We start from the raw sequence: 23,201 nt of genomic DNA, 5'->3' as shown, positions 1-23,201 counted from the left end.
GTGTCGCCTAATATGCAATTTTTTCTTTTTGTATTTGTTTGGATACAGTTCCCTATAATATATACAAGGAATAAAAACAACATCGATGGCACACGAATAAAACATTAGATATTACATTCAATCAAGGAAAAGCTTTTGATTTCTATCAGGTAATTGTAGTAAATGGATAACATTGTATTTACACTTATAAACATTTAAAAATGACAGCACACAAATTTTATTTTTCCTAAAATACACTGAAATCAGTTGATAAAAAATAGATAGGATAGTGTAGGAAGAGATAGACCGACACACTGAGCGACTTCATTTCAGTTACTATATCGTGCTTTGAGAGTAGGTAGGTAGTGGTATAGCAATTGATACATATAGTGGTGGTTGCCTTACGAGTAGTAGTAGTAGTAGTACTAGTAATATTGTAATATTTCTCAGATTTGGTCTTACGTGAATCGTGCTGGGTCTTTTCCTCGGAGATCATCAGCGCGGCACGTTCGATACCCGAGTTCATACTCTGCGGCTCCAGGTTATTTACGCAGTTTAGCATACTCCTGAAATTCGCATACTCTACGATTATGTAATAAGTGAATATTATCAGATTACGGATAGGTTGGTTTTGGAGTTTGGGATTTTGGTTTACGTTTTTGGTCGTCATATTTTCGTTTTGATTTTGAGCTTTTTGGGTGAATTTTAACAGTCCTTTGTGGTAATTTAGCACGTGTTGGTTTTTGATTCACACTTACATACACACACTTTCGCTCTCTTGGTTGATCTTTTTGTTTTGTACAGCATTGATATATACAGTGTTTTAGTTGACAATACATGTTGCAGTGCTCTTAGTTTTTCGTAGATGGTGGTTAAAATCTGTGACTTGTGGACGGTGTAAAATGTGGTAAATTGTATGCACTATACTTAAACAAACCTGAATCAGTTTCGTGTATCAGTTGGGAGCACCCTGTTTTTGGTTTACGTGACTCGAGTTCGGATGTATAATAGCAGGCGTGTAACTCGGAGCATGTGAACTAGATTGCGTGTTATAATTTTTCTGGTAGATATGGTGTTTTTTGATCATAGTAAGCACTGCCTTTCCGTATTTTTGCAGTGGGTCAAGGTGTAGCCGAAGAAGGTGTGCATTGTTTGTGTGGGGGTGTACAGAGTGAACGGAATTATAATTGTGCGTGTACGGTGACCATTTATCGTGTCGTGGATGGGCGGTGAAAGCACGTGAGAGTAAGTGAGATGTTGCGAACCGGAGAGCATCATGTGAGTTATTTTTAAGCGGTGATTATTTTTTATCAGTTCTATATTTAATGCTACGAGCAGGCTTGGCAAGTAAGTAGGGTAAAACATTTGCGTGTTGGGTGGGCTTATGAGCAGCAGTTATGGTACTTTTATTTGAGTTATTGTATCTACTCAGCTCAAGAATCTTGGAAGGGAAGGGACGATGATTTGAAGCATAGTAGATGTTGTTTTTGATTAGGTTATTATGATTAACAGATTGATGCGTGATATTGGATTGTGTTCCTCGTCCTCGGTATGTATGTGATTTTGTGAACGAATAATTTCTGACAAGCTAAACTAAAACTGATAAGCAATTGTGAAAGAATTTACGTATTATCCAAGTATCCAAGCATGTTGGTTGTTTGGTATTTGGTAGGAAATTTTCGTATTTCTATAAAATGTTCAATCGATTTTTAGAATCGTTCAAGTCAATAATGTACATTTGAAAAATTACGATTCGATTTATCTCAAATGATTCACTTAGGCCTTAGCGAAACGGCCTACTCGGTGAATATGTCTTACTATACGGCTATAAAATGGCTGCTTATACTACGTTCACACTACAGAGTTGAAACACGTTATAATAATTAGCAACAAGAAAAATGTCATCAAGATAGCGTTAAAACACCTTTTAACTCGTAGTGTGAACGTAGTATTAGATATGCCAGTAGGTAGTCTCTAAACTATGAAGCGGGGAATTAAATGAAGTGCTCGATTTTATCAAAGCTGCATAGAAATAAATTTGATACAATTTTTATGGAAAGTTCTAACTTTTGTTTCATATATTCAACATATATTCTGCGTGTCGATTTTGTTGGCTATTTTCGGCAAATTTGAGACTAAGAGAAACGAAAGCAATGAATTTCCTGTCGATCATGCCCATATGAGCCTGCCTAGTTCTAGTATTCCGTTCTAAGTTTATAACTGATTCGCTCTAGAATTCCTATCCGTCTTTCAATATCATTGCTTTCGTTTCTCTTAGTCGCAAATTGGCCGAAAATAGCCAACAAAATCGATAGAGTAGAACCTTGCGGCAATTAAAACATAGTAACATATATTCTGCGTGGAAGAAATTCTGAAAGCAGCTCTGCTTTCATGGGTCTGGATTCTAACTTAAGCAAGCTTTATTGGAAAAACAATCCCCACTTATGGCAGTGGTAATTTATGTGTTTATTGTCTACTAAGCGCAGTGGCGGATCCAGGGGGAGGGTCCTGGGGGTCCGGATCCCCCCACCCCGCGAATTTTTTTAACTTGTTGAAATATAATATAATAAGTTCTATTTTAATTCGTTTTGAACTCAAAATCATTCCATGCCAGATTCGACCGCCAAAAGGACACATTAAATCAAATGTTAAAACATGTAACACTTAATATTCGGATACTTTATTAATTCATTAGCAGTGGTCTATACAAGTGGTAAGATTTGGAAAGCTCTGTCAGTTTTGAAAATACACGTGTTTCAGTGGGATTTTTTTTTGTATTGATATGATCAGAAAAAAGTTGTACTAGATGAAAGACGAGAACAAAAAGATGAGTGAGTAATGTCAGAGACATAACCGCAATTTCAGTAGAATACACTTAAGTAATTCGTTTGGGATGATTTTTGTTTCAAATAAATAGCATCGCTTTCAGTATTCTGGAAGATGCAAACAATTTAAAACAATGAACACTTTCTCCATGACATTTACAAAGACTGTACCTACTTTCATAGTAATATTTTTTACTACAAAAAATCTAGAACTAACCATTCCTGAACGTGCCCTTCGGTCAATACTTCACTCAAAATTATTTTCCCAAGACGATCGAATCTGAGTGAAGTGTGCTGCATGCCCGTGCGCAAGTGGAGGGTTTTGTGGGATCAAACCCTTCCTGTGAAGGTTTTGAATAACTTTTAAAAAATTAAAAACTTCGTGTTCTGGAAAAAAAATATACTGCGAGCCGTTATGACACATAAAATGTCATTTAAGTTCCGTCACTTTAAAAACAAGTCGTTGAAGAAACCCAGGAAGAAACCTTGCACGGATAGCTGGAAAGGGAAATAAGTTGGTCTGCTTCTCTGGATCGGCTCACGTTTCGACAAGTTTCGATATTAGCGACACTTGAGAGTAGACTATTTACACAGAATAGTCGGTCAGGGGGTGGGGGTGCTAAGCAGGAACAACGCGAAATTGGAGAAAATGAAGATATCGCAGTATGGAGAAATTTCAATAATCTCTCCGTTGAAGTGGCCGACATCTAAAGGGCTCGCGAAAATAGGCATCGGTATCGGGAGAAATACCGCAGCCGAGGAACTCTCAGCACCAGCAAGTAGAAATATAGGGACGAGTAGCGCCAAGAAGGGTAAGAAACCCCACGAAGGTGGTTGTAAAGTGATGTGAATCATTATGGTCGACAGGTCAGATATACCGCGAAAGTTGCCCCGGACGGATGAGGATTGCGATATACAAGAGCTTTAGGCTTAGTCGGTAGGCTTAATTACTACAAACCAATCCGACACCACCATGAGCCAGCAGGTAGCGGTGTCTGTTGATGATTCCTTCTCCATAACAGGCATTACTCAATTTGTTGAGCTAAGTTGATTGGTACACAAGACTCGGCCCTCCAGTTTGAGGATTTCTATGCCTTTCCTTTAAAAGAAACCTAAAACATATCAAAACACTCCCCTTGAGAAATTTTTGCGCACGGGCCTGGTGTGCTAAATACTCTTTATTCATAACAAATCTAAATGTGTTTTAAATAAAGCAACAAACCGAATGGCATCACATATCAGTTTCAAAATTCGAAACAACTATTTGAAATAATAAAGCAAAGCGGTCTACTGGGGATGTGACCATTTCTGTTGCAATATTATTCTCCCATATTAAATCCCATACTGCTGAATATGCCCTAAGTAATTTGATCTGTATAAAAACTAACGCTTGCAAACCAGTGATAAAATTAAAAACCATTCTTGGTCACTGCTCTAACAAACTCAATCTCCTCACCCACCAAAATCTCCAACTAACCCCCGCCTTTAAGTAAGCACAAACCCAGTAGAGTCCGCCCGTGCTTTAGAAATACTTACAGAAGCATGTTATCGGATGCCTTAGTGATAAAAACACATCACGTGTATCCAAAATATGAAACGTGTGTGCCAATAGGTTCATTACCCTAGGTACTTACAAGCCCGCCGAAAGCATTTTGACTTGAGAATTTCATAGCATAAAAATAAATTATTTTTTCCTAACGCTAACTAACAAGCAGCACACACGTCGCTGAGCTCAATCCAAACCCACCCTACCAACTTAATTTTTCAAATCATCGTGTGTTCACGACTCGATCCTTATCATAGCATTACTATACTCGTTCGCTTCAAATCGCGCGCGTGGTAAGCTTTGCACACAGCAAATAAACGAGTGCGAATTCGAACATGGTTAACGGTGTTTAACCACTTATTGTACCGTCCAGACATTATAGTCATGACGTTGCACCTTTGGCAGGCGAGCGATGAATGATTCAAACGAACAAGCGGCACTTCTATTTATAACTTCACGGATTTGATTGAGGTTCTCAGGTGTCACATCCCCCATATTGGTGGCTCTGGCTAACCAGCGAGCGATCTGCGTTTGACGGACAACTGCAATCATGCTGCTATAGAGTGAAAATGCAAACTGATTGATTTTTTATAGTTTACACGTGTGTCACAATTTATTTGACGACAAAGATGCCGTTCTAACAACGTTAGCTCACTCGGTCGAATAGTGCCCACCAATTATGGTGCAGATAATTACTGTCTCCGCAAAATCCATTATTTCCGCTATTTGCACTAATTGTATATTCTACGGAATTGGAAATTTTGAAACGGAGCGCTTGTTTTGAAACGTTAGAAATAGAGCTGGGCGAGTGAATTGCGAATCGATCAAAAGAATCGATTCTTGAAAACAAGTGAGTGAGCCACGATTCTTTTTTTAAAAAGTTTTCTTTTGATTCTTTAAAAACATTTGCTGTTGAGCGACTTAGAGGAATGTATAATTTAAACATTTAGAACGGAATATTTTTTGTAAAAGTTGCCTATTTCTGAGTGCCTCCTTCATTCATTCACTCCCGAGCCTACTGAAGTTTCACACAGAATCGCCTTCAGTGCAGAGGAAATATAAATTAATTCACAAACAAAAGCATTTATTTGTTATATGTGAAGGCAGAATGTGACCTCTTTTAAGCTTTGGGGCATAAGTGAACTACGTAATCTTATCTAATGCATTTTTACTCGATAATCCCACTCAGAACCAGCACAGAAACAAAATTCAGTTTGAAACTGAAATTGAATTTGAACCGAAAATAACTGAATGCATGCACTGCACCGAAACAATGAAGAACGATGAGCCCAAAGTATGCCGGCAAATGAAGAGAGTCAGCAGAGAGTGGACATGAATAACATAAAAAATAAATACGCGAAATGAACACACGCACACTTTTTTGAATTTATGGAACCAAAATATCTACTCCAGATCAAAATCAAAGAGATATTGTTTAAACTTCCCAAATGAATCAATTTTTTTGAGTGAATTGGACACAATTTGCTCACTAAACTGAATCGGTTTGCCCATCTCTAGTTAGAAATATTCTACTTTAAAAATTGATCCTGCACACACCCATTAGAGTGACAGGAAAAAAATGACCCCTATCGGCCCACCCCTGAGTCGATTTCTAGTCCCACCAGGAGTACTTGTTCCAAATTTGAAGCAAATCGGACAAGTCTAGCTACCGGACCAACGTGCCTGAAGTTTGTATGAGATTTTTCAACAATTTACATGGAGAAAAGCCACTAGCTCACATTTTCGCCGCTAGAAGGCACTGTTCGCATCGTATTATCACTGTAAGTGAAAATAAGAAAGATAATTTAATTGTCTACAACTTTGTCGAAGACTGCTAGTGAATCCGGCTTTGTTAAAAGAAGTTATTAAACTTTTAGCGAAGTGATGTCTGAGTCAGTTTTCCATAGGGCCTATCAGTGCATGGTTGTGCATCAGTACTCGATTCGCACGAACTAAACATTTTTGTGAAATAACCGTTAGATTTAGCTCAAAAGTATGTTCAGAAGAATTGTAGTAAATAAAAGGAGTAATGTTTTGGTTAGAAAATTTTAGTTCCACATTGTACCGCATAGAGGGCGCCAACACTAACTTTCCAACGGAGAGAGATAGAAATTAGGTGTCTTCCACAAAGTTGTAGAACAGGCATTTTGCAATAATTCTCCCGAACATCTCGATATTCTATCTCACTTCTACAAAAAGTTAGTGTTGGCGCCCTCTATGCGGTCACAGTTGGAACTAAAATTTTCCAACCAAAACATAATTCGTATTATGTGGTATAATTCTTCTGAACATACTATTGAGCTAAACCTAACTGTTATTTCACAAAAATGTATAGTTCGTGGGAATCGAGTACTGATACACAACCTTGCACTGCTAGGCCCCATGGAAAACTGACTCAGACATCACTTCGTTAAAAATTTAATAACTTCTTTTAACAAAGCCGGATTGACTAGCAGTCTTCGACAAAGTTGTAGACAATTAAATTATCTTTCTTATTTTCACTCACAGTGATAATACGATGCATACAGTGCCACCCAGCGGCAAAAATGCGAGTTAGTGGGTTTTCTCCATGCAAATTGTCGAAAAATCTTATACAAACTTCAGGCACGTTGGTCCGGTAGCTAGACTTGTCCGATTTGCTTCAAATTTGGTGCAAGAGCTCCTGGTGGGACTAGAAATCGAATCAGGGGTGGGCCGATTGAGTTTTCAAAAATTCATTATTTTTCTGGGCAGTCTAACACCCATGCAAGAAACCCGTGTCTGCATGCTCCCGGAGAAAAGTTTTATCTGGCCACATACAAGGTGCTCAGCAAATTCAAGATTGTTTTCGGAGACAAATTTTCCAAAAACTAATCATCTAGTAATATTGTTTAATTGATTGTTTGGTTTATGACGGATTGATTTTAACTCATCTAGCAAGGAATTTTCCGCTGCGGTCACAAAATCAAGCATTTCACCTAAAAAGAAACGATGGACAATAAAGTAGATTTTGTGTACCCAACTGCCCACAAATCCGCCAAATTGAAAATAATTGGCAATTATCAAAAGGAAGTTAAAGAAAACTGGAGACGAATGACGACGCTGCATAAGTAGCGCCTGAGGTTGACAGTTCGGCTTTTCCAAATTAGTGTGTACGAATAAGTTTGATTTCTCGTCTTCCATCTTGCGCAATTATTTAAGGACTGCGCGTATCGAGGCGAATCTTTCACCACTAAATCAATCTGTTTTTTTTTCAGATAATTTGCTATCACAACGTTCCAAATTCAACCTATAGATGCGCTGTTACAGAATAAATAATGTGTCCGAATTTTAAGTGAAGAAAACTTCTTTTATTTTATGGTTAAAGATCTTCGCGAAGGGTATGCAAGTAACATTATTGACAGAAAGCGCTGGATGGAAAATGCTAATTGAAAAGTTTCATTCTCTCGGTATTAACTTCATCTGATAAAATTTGAAATGGGTTTGAGACTAAAATTAAGAGTATTTGAGGTAAAATAAAGGACGCTTCCCAAACGCTTCAAAATTAAGGGCAAGTCCTTTAAAATAAGGACGGTTGATAATAATTATTATTCCATATTACGTATTGTACAATGAAGATTTCAAAATCGAAATTTTGGACAAACTCCGAAATTTTTTTTCTGGATCCGCCCCTGACTAAGCGCCAGAAGGTATGTGGAGATCGTGGTTTGTAGCAACACTTCGCACACTTGGAAACCTCTAGTTTGAAACGTATTAAATTTTCAAAAATGAGATAAATTTGTTCATAGCTCAATGATTGTTGAGTAAATTAAAAATATATTGAAAATTGTGAAAATAGTTGCAAGTTTTGAAAAAAAATCAGACCAATCCTACACGTTTAATCCATGATTTTTTACAATTTATCGAAGACGCTAGGCTCAAGCTATATAGCTATAGTACAGAGAACAGACATATAAGCTAGTTCAAACTTATATTAAAAGCCTGTGCAAGCATTCAAATAAAAATACGTTTAAAATCGCCATCGCAGTGTTGATCGCACACAGGTTTGCATGCATGAATCACTGTTGTATCTAAGTTTGCACGCAAGGCCCGTATACGGATTGTTGGCCGATCGTAGCGCCGACTAGTGGCAAGTTGCTACTTGCTAATGGCATTTCAAAACGACAGGTAATGTAAACGACTTACACACATTGAAAAACTTTACTTGGATGACAGTTCACATGGGTTCTAGTAAGAAAATTTTCGTTCTAAGTCAGTGGGACATGATGGCGTTAGACTTGCGCGAGCACGCAGAAAGAACAAAAAACTTTGGTAGGTACAAATTTGAGTGTTTCACTCTTAGCAAAAAACCAAAACATACAGATAGATAGAAAGTAATATTCCCAACCTTTGTATTATTTTCGAATCAATAGTATTGATTGCATTATTTTGCAAAGAGCAAGACACTCTTATTTTTAGTAAGATTATTTTTCCGTGCGTGTGCTAAATTTTACCCACTGGCAGATAGTCATATATACCAACAGGCTCAAATTCTGTTCTTCCCTTTCGTGGATTCTGGCACGTTTGGTACCGGTACCGACGGCGATAGCAAACCGAACCCGAAGCATAGTAAATTATTTTTAAGAAACGAAAATAAATTATAATGAGTTGTGTGTAGCTACACTTCACAACATTTGGGCACGGCCGTGCGCGTGGTTATCGTCGGATGGGAAGCGGCTCCTGCTGGCTAGCGGTACAAATTGTGTATGTGTTTTGGATGGTAATAGAATTGGAAAGTCGGTGCATGCGAATGGTTTGAGCGGGCTGGTTATCGTTGTTACTGGTGCTTTGATTTAGATGCAGCCGAGCCCCGGATCGGAAGACCGGGGAAAGTTTTCGCACTAACAGAACTTTCATTGCCAGCAGGTGTTTCGGAAATAACAGTGGTGTTCGTGTTCTGGCAAATAGTGGTCGGTCGAGGCGAGTAAAGCAGCAAAGGATTTATTTAATGTGAAAACAATTATACAGATCTCAATGGAAAACTTTATCGTTAACATAGCACTAAAAAAATAAACTACGAAAGAATAAGTGGCACTGATGAACTGATTAGTTCAACTGGTTGTCTGAGAAAAATAATGACTAATGAAATTAAGTGCTGGACGGTCGTCATTTCTGTTTGCCGTTGGTCGCCATAATCGAGCTTGTGCTTGTTCCATGCATAGGGACTGTGTCAGTGTCTACCGTGTCACGGCTCTCGGTGTCTTCGCTGGAAATTTCAAAGGTGTTAAAATGGGATTTCAACTTAAAATAGAGCAAAATAAAGCAATAAAATGATGCACTACACCAGGCAGAATGAGGCAGTAAAATGAATGTGTAGTTAGTAAGGATTAGTTCTCTTGCAGTATGTCATTTCGGGTGCGAACATAATAGTCCATGAATTATGCACTAGCTCAGTGGCAATTTTGATTTGCAGTTTTGTCAACAATGATGGAGTGCAAAAATCAAATAGTGATAATATGTATATTCCATTTTAGTTTTTCGGAAGTGCGTTCAACATTTCGGCTTCGTCGACGACGCTGAGATTGTTACACAATGCTTTGCGGTGATGATGAACACATCCGATTGATTGAATATTAAGACGTGCTGGGCAGGTTCATAGTTCCAAAACATAGATAAAATGTTTCATCAAAGTAGATAATAATGCTACATGACACGATAATACGTCGCAAATTTTGATATTGAACACTCTAGTTTGAATATTTTGATAGTTCTGAAAAAAACCGTTAATTGGTTTGTTGTCGCTGAAAAGTGCCATTAATCGCTAGATACAATTTAAAATCCTTCCTGGATAGCGATGATGGCAGCATTGTTAAAGAAAGTTACCGCTTGAGTGTCAATTTTGCGCACCTTTTCATAAAAGTATTTCAGAGCGATATGTGCAACCATTTCGAAATTTTTTCATCAAACCTCCATATACAAAGATGTAGTCCTACTTGAAAAAGATTGTGTTACTTTTACCGAAAAGAGATTGTGAAATTTACTACATTTTTGTGGTCAACTAACATAAGTAAATCTCATATGCGCCTTGACTTTGCAGACAACGTTGACGTTCACGCCTACCATTCGTTTACGAGCGGTCTACGAAGAAGCAAGTGTTTTTTTCCAGTCCGTGCAGTGTGAGATAAAGAATCGTATAATCCCCGTTCAAGGTTATCTTGCACATTCTCTACCTCTCGAGGTTTTGGACTTTTTTCTTCTTTTGTGCGTGTGTTAACCGTTAGGCCATCATCAGCCTTTTGTTCGCGTAGTGAGGATTGAACAACAGCCAGCTGTATAAGCTGGACTGGTACGTCGTGGGAAACAAATTTACAGATAAGTAAAATCTACCTCTTTTGACACATTTACGGCTTATTCCCGTCTGCGCGGGTGCTAACCCCGTGCGTCGACGGTGTCGATGGCTCCCTCCCCGGACGGCCAAATGGAGGTCGAATCGACTCCCAAGGTTCTCCCCCGACCCAAACAATATCCAGAGCTCTCGACCGGTCCCTTAGTGGTCTTCTTTCGGCCCAAAACAAAATCGCTGAATCTATTGCAGATTTCGAAAGACCTGACGGAACGATTCTCGGCTGTGACCGAAATAAAAAAAAGTCCGCTCAGACAGGCTAAATGTCGTGCTGACTAACTCAAAGCAGGCAAACGATATTGCTTGCTGCGAGCACTTTACGAAGGACTATCACGTGTATATTCCAGCTGTAAAAGTACAGTCTGAAGGCGTTGTCACCGATGAGAGTTTGACATGCGAGGATCTGCTGCAGTACGGGGTTGGCCGTTTTAGAGACCTCTTACTTCAGCCAGTGAAAATACTTGAGTGCAAGCGTTTGTAAAGGCTCGACGGGGCTCCGAAAGTCACATCTATTGGAAGTGTTGCAACCAAACCGAAGCAAGTAGCTCCTGGTCTCGGAGGATTAAGCTCAGAGAAGGAGTTCCCAGCACTTCCAGGAACATCAAAAATCCCAAGTGTTCCTTTGTTTCAGTTCGAGAATAATCACAGCACTGGAATTATCAAACTCTCGGACATAGTAGACTGGATAATAAAAACTTTCAATATAACTGATCCTATTAAAAGTCTTATGTTAGCTTTTCTCCCTACAGTAAGAACATTTTTGAAGCAGTTGACTGCTAAATGCCCCTCCTTTCAGCGATTGTTTCATTCGATGGCTAACTCATCGAACGAGGTCACGGATTTGATCACTGTTTTACAGTGGAATTACAGAAGTATCATCCCGAAAATCGATTCCTTCAAAATTTTAATAAATAGTTTGAGTTGCGATGCATTTGCATTATGTGAAACTTGGTTAACTTCAGATATAGATCTCAACTTCCACGATTTTAATATTATTCGCCTGGATTGAGACACCCCCTATGGAGGAGTGCTTTTGGGGATCAAAAAGCGCTATTCCTTCTACACAATTAACCTTCTCTCGACAACAGGTATTGAAGTTGTCGCTTGTCAAGTGACAACCAAAGGCAAAGATCTTTGCATAGCTTCCATATATATTCCCCCCGCGATTGGGCACCGCCGGCTACATGACATCATAGAATCCCTGCCTGCACCGCGACTTGTTTTAGGAGACTTTAACTCTCACGGTACGGAATGGGGTTGCTTTTATGATGATAAACGTTCCTCTTCAATTCACAGTATTTGCGACAACTTCAATATGACAATTCTAAACACGGGTGAAATGACACGGATCCCTCCCCCACCAGCGCGCCTAGGTGCATTAGATTTATCCCTTTGCTCGACCTCGCTACAGTTAGATTGCGCGTGGAAGGTAATCCCTAATCCCCACGGTAGCGACCATCTGTCGATCGTATCTCGATCACCAACAGCTCCAGACCATTGGAATCAATCAATATTTCGTATGACCTCACACGAAATATCGATTGGAAGAGCTATGCGGCCGCGATATCCGACAACATCGAATCTACCCAAGAACTTCCTCCGGAGGAAGAGTACAGCTTTTTGGCTGGCTTGATTCTCGACAGCGCGAATCAAGCTCAGAATAGGCCAGTCCCCGGCGCGAACATACAAAAACGTTCTCCCAATCCTTGGTGGGATAAACAGTGCTCAGACGTGTACGCAGAGAAGGCCGCTGCGTTTAAGACCTTCCGGAACGACGGGTTACCGGCTAGTTTTCGACAGTACGCGACGTTAGACAAGCGAATGAAGAGTTTGATGAAAGCCAAGAAACGCGGTTATTGGCGCCGGTTCGTCGACGGATTAACGAGAGAAACATCGATGAGCACTCTTTGGGGAACAGCCCGACGTATGCGAAACCGAAACAGTACTAATGAGAGCGTGGAATATTCAAACCGTTGGATATTCGATTTCGCCAAGAAGGTTTGTCCGGATTCCGCCCCGGCACAGAAGATCTACCGCGCCACGCCCCCTCACGATAACGCGAACGAAACACCTTTTTCGATGGTGGAGTTCTCATTTGCTCCCTTGTCGTGTAACAATAAAGCTCCAGGGCCAGACAGAATCAAATTTAACTTGTTGAAGAATCTGCCAGACTCTGTCAAGAGACGCTTGTTGAACTTATTTAATAAGTTTCTTGAGGCTAACATTGTCCCACACGATTGGAGACAAGTCTAGGTCATCGCCATCTAAAAACCAGGAAAACCAGTCTCCGATCACAATTCGTATCGACCGATCGCAATGATGTCTTGTATTCGGAAGTTGTTCAAAAAAATGACCCTATTCCGCCTCGACAATTGGGTCGAAACAAATGGCTTACTGTCAGATGCACAATTTGGCTTTCGCAAAGGCAAAGGGACGTTGCGTTGCTCTCAACCGAAATTCAAATGGCCTATGCTAGCAAAGAGCAGATGGCATCAGTGTTCCTAGATATAAAGGGGGCTTTTGATTCAGTTTCTATCAACATTCTTTCAGAGAAGCTGCACCAGCATGGTCTTTCAGCGACGTTAAACAACTTTTTACTAAACTTTTTGTCGGAAAAGCACATGCATTTTTCGCATGGTGACTTATCTACATCACGATTTAGTTACATGGGCCTTCCCCAGGGCTCATGTTTAAGCCCTCTGTTATACAATTTCTATGCCAACGATATTGATGAATGTCTTGACAATTCCTGCACGTTAAGGCAACTTGCAGACAATGGCGTGGTTTCTGTAACGGGGCCCAAAGCTGTCGATCTATAAGGACCATTACAGAATACCTTGGACAATTTGTCTGCTTGGGCTATTAAGCTGGGTATCGAATTCTCCACGGAGAAAACTGAGCTAGTTGTATTTTCTAGGAAGCGTGAACCAGCACAATTACAGCTTCTTCTAATGGGTCAAACTATAGCTCAGGTCTTCACAGTAAGATATCTAGGGGTCTGGTTCGACCCGAAAGGTACTTGGGGATGCCACATTAGGTATCTGAAACAGAAATGCCAACAAAGGATCAACTTTCTTCGTACAATAACTGGAACGTGGTGGGGTGCCCACCCAGGAGACCTAATTAGGTTGTATCAAACAACGATACTGTCGGTAATGGAATACGGATGCTTCTACTTTCGCTCCGCCGCGAACATACATTTCATCAAACTCGAAAGAATTCAGTATCGTTGTTTGCGTATCGCCTTAGGGTGCATGCAGTCGACCCATACGATGAGTCTCGAAGTCCTGTCGGACGTTCTCCCGCTGAAAAATCGATTTTGGGAACTCTCATATCGATTGCTCATTCGATGCGATATCTTGAACCCGGTGGTGATTGAAAATTTCGAAAGGCTTGTTGAGCTCAATTCTCAGACCTGTTTCATGTCCCTGTACTTTGACTACATGGCGCAGAATATTAATCCTTCTTCTTACAATCCAAACCGTGTCCATTTCATAAATACTTCTGAATCTACTGTTTTCTTCGACACATCCATGAAAGACGAGATTAGTGGAATTCCGAACCACATACGCCCTCAAGTGGTTCCAAACATTTTTTATAATAAATTCCGAGAAGTCGACTGTTCTAAGATGTTTTATACTGACGGATCAAACCTCGAAGGGTCCACTGGCTTCGGTATTTTCAAACAAAAGTTCACCGCCTCCTACAAACTCAGTGACCCCGCTTCAGTTTACGCCGCGGGACTAGCTGCTATTCAGTATACCCTTGGAGTCATTGACACATTACCCGCAGACCATTACTTCATCGTCTCGGATAGTCTGAGTTCTATTGACGCTATTCGCTCGATGACACATGGAAAGCATTCCTCGTATTTTTTGGGGAAAATACGGGAGCTACTGAGTGCTTTATCTGACAAATCCTTCCAGATTACCTTAGTGTGGGTCCCTTCTCATTGCTCCATTCCGGGCAATGAGGTGACGTTTTTGAAAGACCAATTTGCTTCCACGAACTTTTCAGTATTACTCATCAGAGAACCCTCGAAAGTTGGCAAACCTCGTGGAGCAATGGGGAGCTAGGAAGGTGGCTACAGTCGATAGTCCCCAAGGTATCGACGAAACTTTGGTTTAAGGGGATGGATGTGGGTCGTGAATTCATTCGTGTGATGTCGCGACTCATGGCAAACACGCTGGATACACATCTCCGACGTATTGGGCTCGTGGAGAGTGGTATCTGCGCTTGTGGCGACGGCTATCACGACATCGAGCACATTGTCTGGGCGTGCACCGAGTACAGTTCCGCCAGGTCTCGGCTTATGGACACCCTCCGGGCCCGAGGAAGACCACCTAACTTCCCGGTTCGAGATGTGTTGGCAAGCCGCGATGTCCTCTATGTGTCCCTTATATACACCTTCGTAAAAACCATCAATATCCAACTTTAACTGCCCCTTTTTCCTTATCATTCTCAGAAGCCCTCTCTTCCACCTGTACCATACACCCACGATGGTTTGATGCGACTTCAGGGCGACACAAAACATCCCTGTCGAATGAGCCAACAAACACGGGACCTACAGGACGAACTTCACACGCACAACTGGAAATGTAGTCGATCAACATCTAAGCCGCACTACGAAATCGTCTGGAGGAACCCCTGCCATCTTGAGGAGGATCACCCGGCGTCCCAGTACATGATTCTTCCTGATGAAGGCCACCCTGATTCTGTAATCTATCCGTTGATCTCCCGAAGCCTGAAACTGAAATAATGTTCTCCCCCTGCCATTTTTGTCCGCCCTACTTCTCCTTACTCTTATACACAGAAGTAACACCCCCCCCCCCAATTATCTGCACGAAGCATTCAGCTCTTCCTGTCTTTTCTAGTTTTAACTATTATATTATATGATCTCGTTGAAAATGCCCAACTCTACTACCACATAAAATAACTCTAATTAATGTCCCCGAATCTTTAACCATATTGCCATAAAAACTAAATGACCACCCTAATCTTACGAAAATTATATTACCCCCTTGTGTATATGTATAGCTATAAATTAGCCTTAGTTTAATTTCAAAAATCAATATGTGATGCCCTAGTTTTAAGTACACACCTAGAAAAAATAGTGTAAATTTACGTCCCGTGACCCTGACATATACGAGCATCAAAAATGACTTAGTTTTCCGTTTGACTTTAATTTTACATGACGTTTAATTTCGTAAATCGTGCAATTTTACTCCACATACAGCGTTTGTTCTGAATGGTAGGAAGTGCAATTTTATGTCATTGCGCATGTAAAGTATATGTTCCATGTAAAATTAAACGAAACACGGTAATGTTACGTCATTTCGTAAATTACGGTTTGTTGAATTGTGTCATGTTTGCAATTACGTCAACGATAAAATTCAGATTTTTTTGGTGTGTAATTTAAAATGTAAAACAAAACAAAATTTGCACCTTTAGGCTAACGCAAACCTGCCTTATCAAATAAACGAATTGAATGAAAAAAAACAGTGTTCTAGCACGCTTGCCGTCCTATAAATCGATAGCTATAAGCAACAGAGAAAAGATGTCTTCAGCAGAATTTATGGAAATATTTTTCTCTATAACTTTCTTGAAGCTACTGATGCGCTATTTCTTTCCGTTAAAAAGTTAGAATTTTTATAGCATACTATTATCAATTCCTAATGACTGCATTTGAATTAACAGTCCAGAGTGTATTCTACTGTACTCGGGTTGTGTCCCTGACATTACGTAGTCTTTTTAAATAAGTATTCTTCATAAGCGATTCTTGATCAAGAAAGGGTAAAAAGCATTCTAGATGAAATCTATAGCTACATACGTCCGATTTAAATTTGCACCAAAGGAGTAGAACGCGTGACTTAGCCAATGACGAAATACTAACCTAACGAGTTCCGATGTCATTTGGATGCTAGAAACAGCAATTGAGTTTAAACTATAATTTATTTTTAATATAAACAATGACTCTTATTGGACGATTTCCCAAGTTGATAGCTTCTATAAAAGTAATTAATTTCTTTTTAAATTGGGAATAAGTGAATCGACTAATCAAAGCAGCAGTGCTTAGCAAAAAGCGTGCAGCTATTGCGTATGGATATGTGTGACTAGTAGTAACCGGTAACTGCAGTAACGGACTAGTGCGCGGAAAGCGAAAGCCACAGTAGCAGTTCAGGAAGGATTAATTTCCCCTAAAAAGGAAGCACGCGCACCCACGAGGGTGGTCTCGTTTATACCTTTACCTATACATTGTGCGAGAAGTTTGCTGGGAGCGGCAAGCAAAAGCCGGATTGTCCTATTCGTTGGAGTGACGCGTTTTGATTGTATATTGTTTGTTAATGTCGGTTTGGTGTTGTTTGCGAGCAGTGAAAATAGAAATAGGTTTTCGATGTGTTAGGATCATGTGAGACTGATTTGATTTAAGATTACATACACGTTGTAACCCAAACATTAGTTGAAATCGATATTGTCTTAAGCAAAGTGGACCTACTCGAAAATTGGTACAGTCTGAATTTACAAAGTTCGATTCAGTAGTTGACTGACGAATGACTGCAGCGTTTTGGAGGTAATCGTAGTGGTCTACTACACAATAGGATCATTAGACGAAGATGAATATTCTTCTTTAATTACATGCATTGATAGAGCTCTGCTTTGTAAGTATCGTTAAATCCTTTTTTTTCATTACCGCTAGCATTTGATGAGGTGGACGGCCATCGATTTTCTTTTTAGTTAAATATTAGCCCTTTCATGCCCAACTTTTTTCTAGTGCATGTAGGGTTTCAAAACTATATTTCCTTGAAAACGGTGAGATCAAGAAACACGAAAAGTCTATTTGATAGGTGCTTCCCTTGCAGTGCTAGAAGCTGCTCAATTTTTACCTTCCAATGCTCAATACAATTCTCCAAGAATATTTACAGTAGTCCAATTGCATGGAAAACGTAGCCAAAGACAGTCTCAATTGATAAGTTTTATCAGTTTTCAATAATATTGCACCACAACGAAGATTTATGAAAAAATCATTTTTCGATGTCAACGCAAACTGTCCCTGGCAGCTCTGCTACATCGGAATCCAATTAAACTAATTGCAATTACTTCGCTTCTAGAGCTGATCCATGTAACTGCTATAACTCAAATGAAAGGCAATAGTCACATTCATTAGCCTTATTTGTTGTTGTGAGCAAATCTGGCCTCAATCAAAAGTTATAGCTGTTTAAAAACATTGTTGTCCACAAACAACATGGGCATGAATGGGTTAAGATACGATAAATGCATTGTACGTTTCGATCTACTAAACTGTTCGGTCATCCTCAGCGGTTTAATACTAACAACGTCTACATTATTAACAATCTTAGTCGAAGATGGCCTCCATTTTAATAATATGCTTTTGCAAATCTTTGAACTAGAATTCGTTGTTTGACGATATTACTTGATAGTGATTTCAACCGCATGGGGTTAGCTGTTTCAACACCCGCTGCTTAATGATAGGTATCAACAGGGATTTCCTGTGTTTTTCTACCTCGGTAGTACGCCTGTTATTTACATAAATTTGTCTTGAATCCTGCTGCTCACTGACGAGTCTTGCATTCGTAAACAACACGCATATTGTGGAACTGCTTGAACCTCCGACTGCTATCCTCAAAATAGATCCCCACCAAAAACCGTTACGTCATTTCACTCAATTGACGACCTTGATTTTGACTTTAAACCGTTGCAACTTTGGCGAAATTTCTGCACTGATTGTCGCTGTTAACTGGACCGACTTAACGTGCTGTAATAAGCTCGACAAAGCAGTCGCGATGTTCTACAGCAAAGTATATGAAATTTTCCGCCAAAAGGTTCAACTTAAACGAGTCAGCAGGATTTCAATTATCTGTGGTAGAGCGCAGAGATTCGCTGTTTGCGTTATGCTCTGCGAGAACAGCTCAAGCGTTATGTTCACCAAAAAAATCAGACGAAAACAAAACTACTCTTCAATAGATCGAGCTGCAATTGGAAATTGCCCGTAATTTCGCCTTTCGTTAGTAATTTAAAAAGCGTGCGAAATTGTCTTCGTGATCACCCCGAAATATATTAGAACTTCGTTAATTGCAGAAAACAAAACACAAATGCGCAATCTACAGCTGATGCCGTGAATCTGGCTGATTTCCTTCACAGAGTGTTTAGAAGCGACTATCTGCCCTTCAGAGAATATTTGGAAACATTGCCATCGTGCTACATAAATCTTCCTTACCTCGTTGTAAGTCAAGGCTCTGACTGCTGTTGATTCATCGAAAGGGCCTGGCCCCGATTGTTCGAAAATACCCTGGGCAGGAAAAAGAATTACAAAAACAACTCAGAGAACGGGTTTGGGCAGTCTAGTCCTCGACGATGGACCTGGCCTACTCGGATGGAGACTTACACGGCGAGAGAAGTTCTTCCCAAACCGAGCCAATCAGCTAGGTGCCGAGCAACGATTCTGGACGGAGCGTGGTGTCCCAACGACCCATACTCAGTGGTCTGTCGTAGCCTACTCAACTAATCCTCGGCGGTGGATCTATTCTAATCCTGCGGAGTTTCCCGGCGGTGATTGCTCTTCCGAAACCGTTGCTCGCTGTTCATCAAGCCATTTCCGTTGTTAGGCGATCATGATCAGCATCACCACTCTGTTGACCGCGTTCTATGTGTTTACGTCGCTTGTCATTCTGTAGGCGACATCATTCAGGTTGATGTCCGGTCCTCTCGTTTCTAGCAGCTCCCTGCACTTCGCTTCTAATCTCGGACATTCGAAGACCACATGTTCCGGTGTCTGCTGGACGTTCTCACACTCCGGGCACAATGATGACGTTGCGTGCTCGAACCGAAGAGGATACTTTCAGAAGCAGCCGTGGCCCTACAGGTGGAAGTTCATCTCTCCGTGCTTTCTATTGACCCACGCCAACAGGGTTGGAATTAGCCGGTAGGTCTCCCTTCATTTCTCCGTATTGTCCCATTCCTGCTACCACGCCGTCATCGAATCGATTCTCACCATCTTCCTTACGTTTCTGGTGTTCCTTCGATTGTAGCACTCGATATTCTCCACCGGGTGATGCAAATGGCGATCATCCAGGCGATAACGTATACTGCCTACGACACTATTGTTCTGTACGCGCTCGCGACTCGTGCGGCCGTCAACTGGAACGTACTGTTCAGCTTTTCGCGGTTCCGCTTGGTTTTCAGAGCTGCACCCCAGGCGGGAACCCCATATTGCAGTATCGATGACGAAATATTTGATAGGAGACGTTTCGTGCTGCTTCTCGGGGCGCTGACATCTGGCATGATCCTTGCTATTGCGTTCGTTGCCATCGTCGACTTTTCGCAGGCGTTGTCGGCATGGTTGATGAAGCTCAACTTGTCGTCTATTATCACTCTCAATTGCTTCAGTGCACGCTTCGATGCAACCACGTGACCTCCGACGTCGATCTGCATCTTCTGAACCGTTTTGCAGTTGCTGACCAACAACACCTCCGTTTTGTGGTGAGCTGTCTGCAGCTTGACTCCGTTCATCCAGTTCTCGATCGCGTCTATTGTCTCCGTCACCGACACCTTCACTACATCTATTGTCTCACCCGTCACCGTTAGTGACACATCCGCGAAACCAGCGATTTCTTGGGCAGCCACAGTCTCAAGACCCCATCGTTCATTCCGTTCCAAAAAGTTGGACCGAGAATGGAACCCTGAGGAACGCCCGCTGTGACTCGCATTGACTTCTGCCCTTCGTTCGTCTCGTTAAGCAGCATTCTACTCTGAAAGTACCTCTTTAGGATCTGGCATGGTTATTCTGTTCAGTGCTGCGGCAATGGCTTTCCAGTTGGCATTGTTGAACGGATTCTTCACATCTATCGTAACTACAGCGCCGTATCGATCTCCTCTAAGCTCCTGTTTAGATGCCTTCTCAGTATTCACGAGCATTGTCCGAATTACCTCCAATGTCGATACTTCTTTATGAAATCCTAACTGCATCTTGGATAGGTCGCGCTCACCCTCCGTGCATTTCGTCAGCCTATGAATTGATTAATTGATAATTGTTTCCAGAAGTTTTCCAAGTGTGTCCTTGGCTTTGGCAACAACACCAGCTTCTGTATCTTCCACATTTCGGGGAAACTGCCTTCAGCTAGACACTTCTGCAGCACCACCCTGAACATATCCGGATATACAACGAGCGCAACTTTCAGCGCCAAGTTTAGTATTCTTTCTGGACCGAGAGTTTTCTTTGATTTTAGTCGCCTCGACGCTTATTTGAGCTCGTCGTTAGTCGCTTGCCACTCGTCTGTGTTTGCTCCTTCTTCTTAGCCGTACGGCGTCGATGACCAGGTAGTTGGATCGTGCTTGGGGAAACGACCCTCCACGATTATCTTTAGTTTACCAAGGCACATTTCAGCTGGCATCGACGGGCTTTTATCTTCGCCTTCACGACTCGGCACGCGTCCCCCAGGGATTGGCATCTACTTCACAACACAGCTCCTTATGGGAAACTGGCTTGCTTAGCTTGATTTCCCGTTTTAAAGCGGCCCTAGCTTCCCGAAACGTCGCCTTGCCCTCCCTTTTCACTCTTCAATCTTGCTCTCTGAGTCCACCTTCTGGCTACCGTCTACTACGTGACTACAATTTTCGCGGCATTGTAACGTCACAAGCCGTCACAATCCTTTTTGTTAGATCAGTCGCATCAACGTTCTTGATCCCGCTGTTCGCCCGAAATGCCGCAAGAATGAGATCTTTGTTGAACACTTTCGTCTTCCACTTTAGCTTGCCGGTCATCGTTCTCCGTGCAGTAGCAGGGTTTCGAGAATGGTCGTTATGGGGATGCTTCTCGCACATGTTCGCCGTCAGTGAAGGACTACAGAATGTGGCGGAGTTTCTCTCGGTACCGATGTCCGTATCATGAACCAATTAGCTCCCAGTTTTGTCACGATACCAGGAACCAATTAGCTTCTCGTTTCGCCGTGTTCTACTCGTTGTAGTCCTCAGTGGAAGACCTAGCCTACACATCGAGGTGCTGAGGCCTGTCGCCAATTTCACTACAAATACATATTCATAGATATGTTTTGCAAATGAAACTTAGAAAAGTATTTAGTATTTAGAATCTAGGGTAGGTTTCGGCAAAGCAGTCACAAATGAAGGGCGTCGATTTTTTGTTATCTTCACCAACGTTTCGACCCCTGGTTTGGATCTTCTTCAGGGCTCGACAAAAATCAACAGAGTCACATAACGTTTGGTGTACGGGTACCTGTCAGCTTTAGGAGAGTAAACATCTGATATTTTGGTGTATCTACTCATCGAGTTCGTTAAAATTGCTTTAAGACTGGGGTTAATCACTCGATCACTGTGTCTTGCGAACGTGCACTAAGTATGACACAGCACTATACAAACAATCGACGCAATTCGTTTGTGACCGCAAACTTACCCTAGATTCCACAACGACCAGTCGAAACATTCACATCTACATTTTAGTATTTAGTATTTAAAGTATTAGGCACATTTTTGTTGAACATATTGATATTTTTCAAATTTCTTTAAAATATGTCGTGGGGAAGGGGTTTGTCTCTACTTGGATGACGTTGTGGATACGATAAACTCATTTATAGTAGCATCCTACGAAGAAGCTTATCCGCTTCGTATTGTTTACTCGACTGGTGGAGGGGTGAGCTTGAAGGAATGAAGAAGGATATGAGAAGAGCTTGGAACTGGCGTCAGCGTGCTGATTCCAGGGCTTTCAGATCAGCTCGTAGTGCATATGAGAAATGTTTAGATCTGCAAAGCGGGCTGGCTGGAAAAACGTATGCACTAGCTAGCAGGTTAAATAAAATTCTTTCGAATTCAAAATATTTTCAAATCAACTTCTTAGAACCAAAGATAGTTTTATGTGAGGTCGAAAAATATGTTCTTAATTGTCTCTTCGATGCACACTGTGCACAGATCTCATTCTGGTGGCTCAGACTCGTTGGTGTTAGCACGGCATTGGTTACCACTGAATCGGTCAAGTGGACTGTTGACAACTTTGCTCCATTCAAATCGTTGATATTCCCAAAAGTGTCTTCAAAAAGAGTATGTTTACCAGTCTCGCTACCGGATCTATCCCAAAAGCCAAACGAAAAATAATTGTTGTATTTATTCCCAAAGGGGGCCGCTTAAGCTATGTAGAAGCCAAATGTTTTGGGCCTATCAGTTCCATTCCTTTTTCTTCTAAATGCTTTGAAACGGACAATCGATCATCACATCAGGAATAGTGCAAAATGCAACATGCATATCAGTGTAGGAAATCCACGATCACTCTGCTTCACGCTGTTGTTTACAATATTGAAAAGGCCTTCTTGCTCAAGCAATCTAACTCGAGTGTGTTCCTAGATATTGAGGGTGCTTTTGACAATGTGTCCTTTCAGTCTATTCTGGCAAGTATCTGCATGTGTCTTGTGTTGGATAAACGCAATGCTTAGCAACCGCATTCTTTATTCGTCACTGAGACAGGCAG

General features: G+C 41.2%; 1 protein-coding gene across 22 annotated transcripts in view; it reads right to left on the bottom strand.

The window, feature by feature from the left end:
- The window catches only part of LOC131693700 (glucose transporter type 1), a 704,006-nt gene that overhangs the window by 38,150 nt on the left and 642,655 nt on the right, over positions 1 to 23,201 (bottom strand). For 15 of the 22 annotated variants that reach the window (XM_058981755.1, XM_058981754.1, XM_058981753.1 and 12 more), the window contains one exon: positions 442 to 545. The exons of 1 other annotated variant lie outside the window; for it this stretch is intronic. In XM_058981755.1, coding sequence (XP_058837738.1) covers positions 442 to 545 — 104 coding nt within the window. Of the gene's footprint in view, positions 1 to 379; positions 562 to 8,792; positions 9,575 to 16,959; positions 17,013 to 23,201 lie in introns of those variants that run through there. 6 more of the 22 variants (XR_009306301.1, XR_009306302.1, XM_058981769.1 and 3 more) reach the window with 4 other exon arrangements.

The sequence above is a fragment of the Topomyia yanbarensis genome, chromosome 3 (assembly GCF_030247195.1).
Source record: "Topomyia yanbarensis strain Yona2022 chromosome 3, ASM3024719v1, whole genome shotgun sequence".
In the NCBI taxonomy this organism is placed as follows: Eukaryota; Metazoa; Arthropoda; class Insecta; order Diptera; family Culicidae; genus Topomyia; species Topomyia yanbarensis.
The sequence above is the reverse complement of the archived record's forward strand: the minus strand, read 5'-3'. Positions and strand labels throughout refer to the sequence as shown.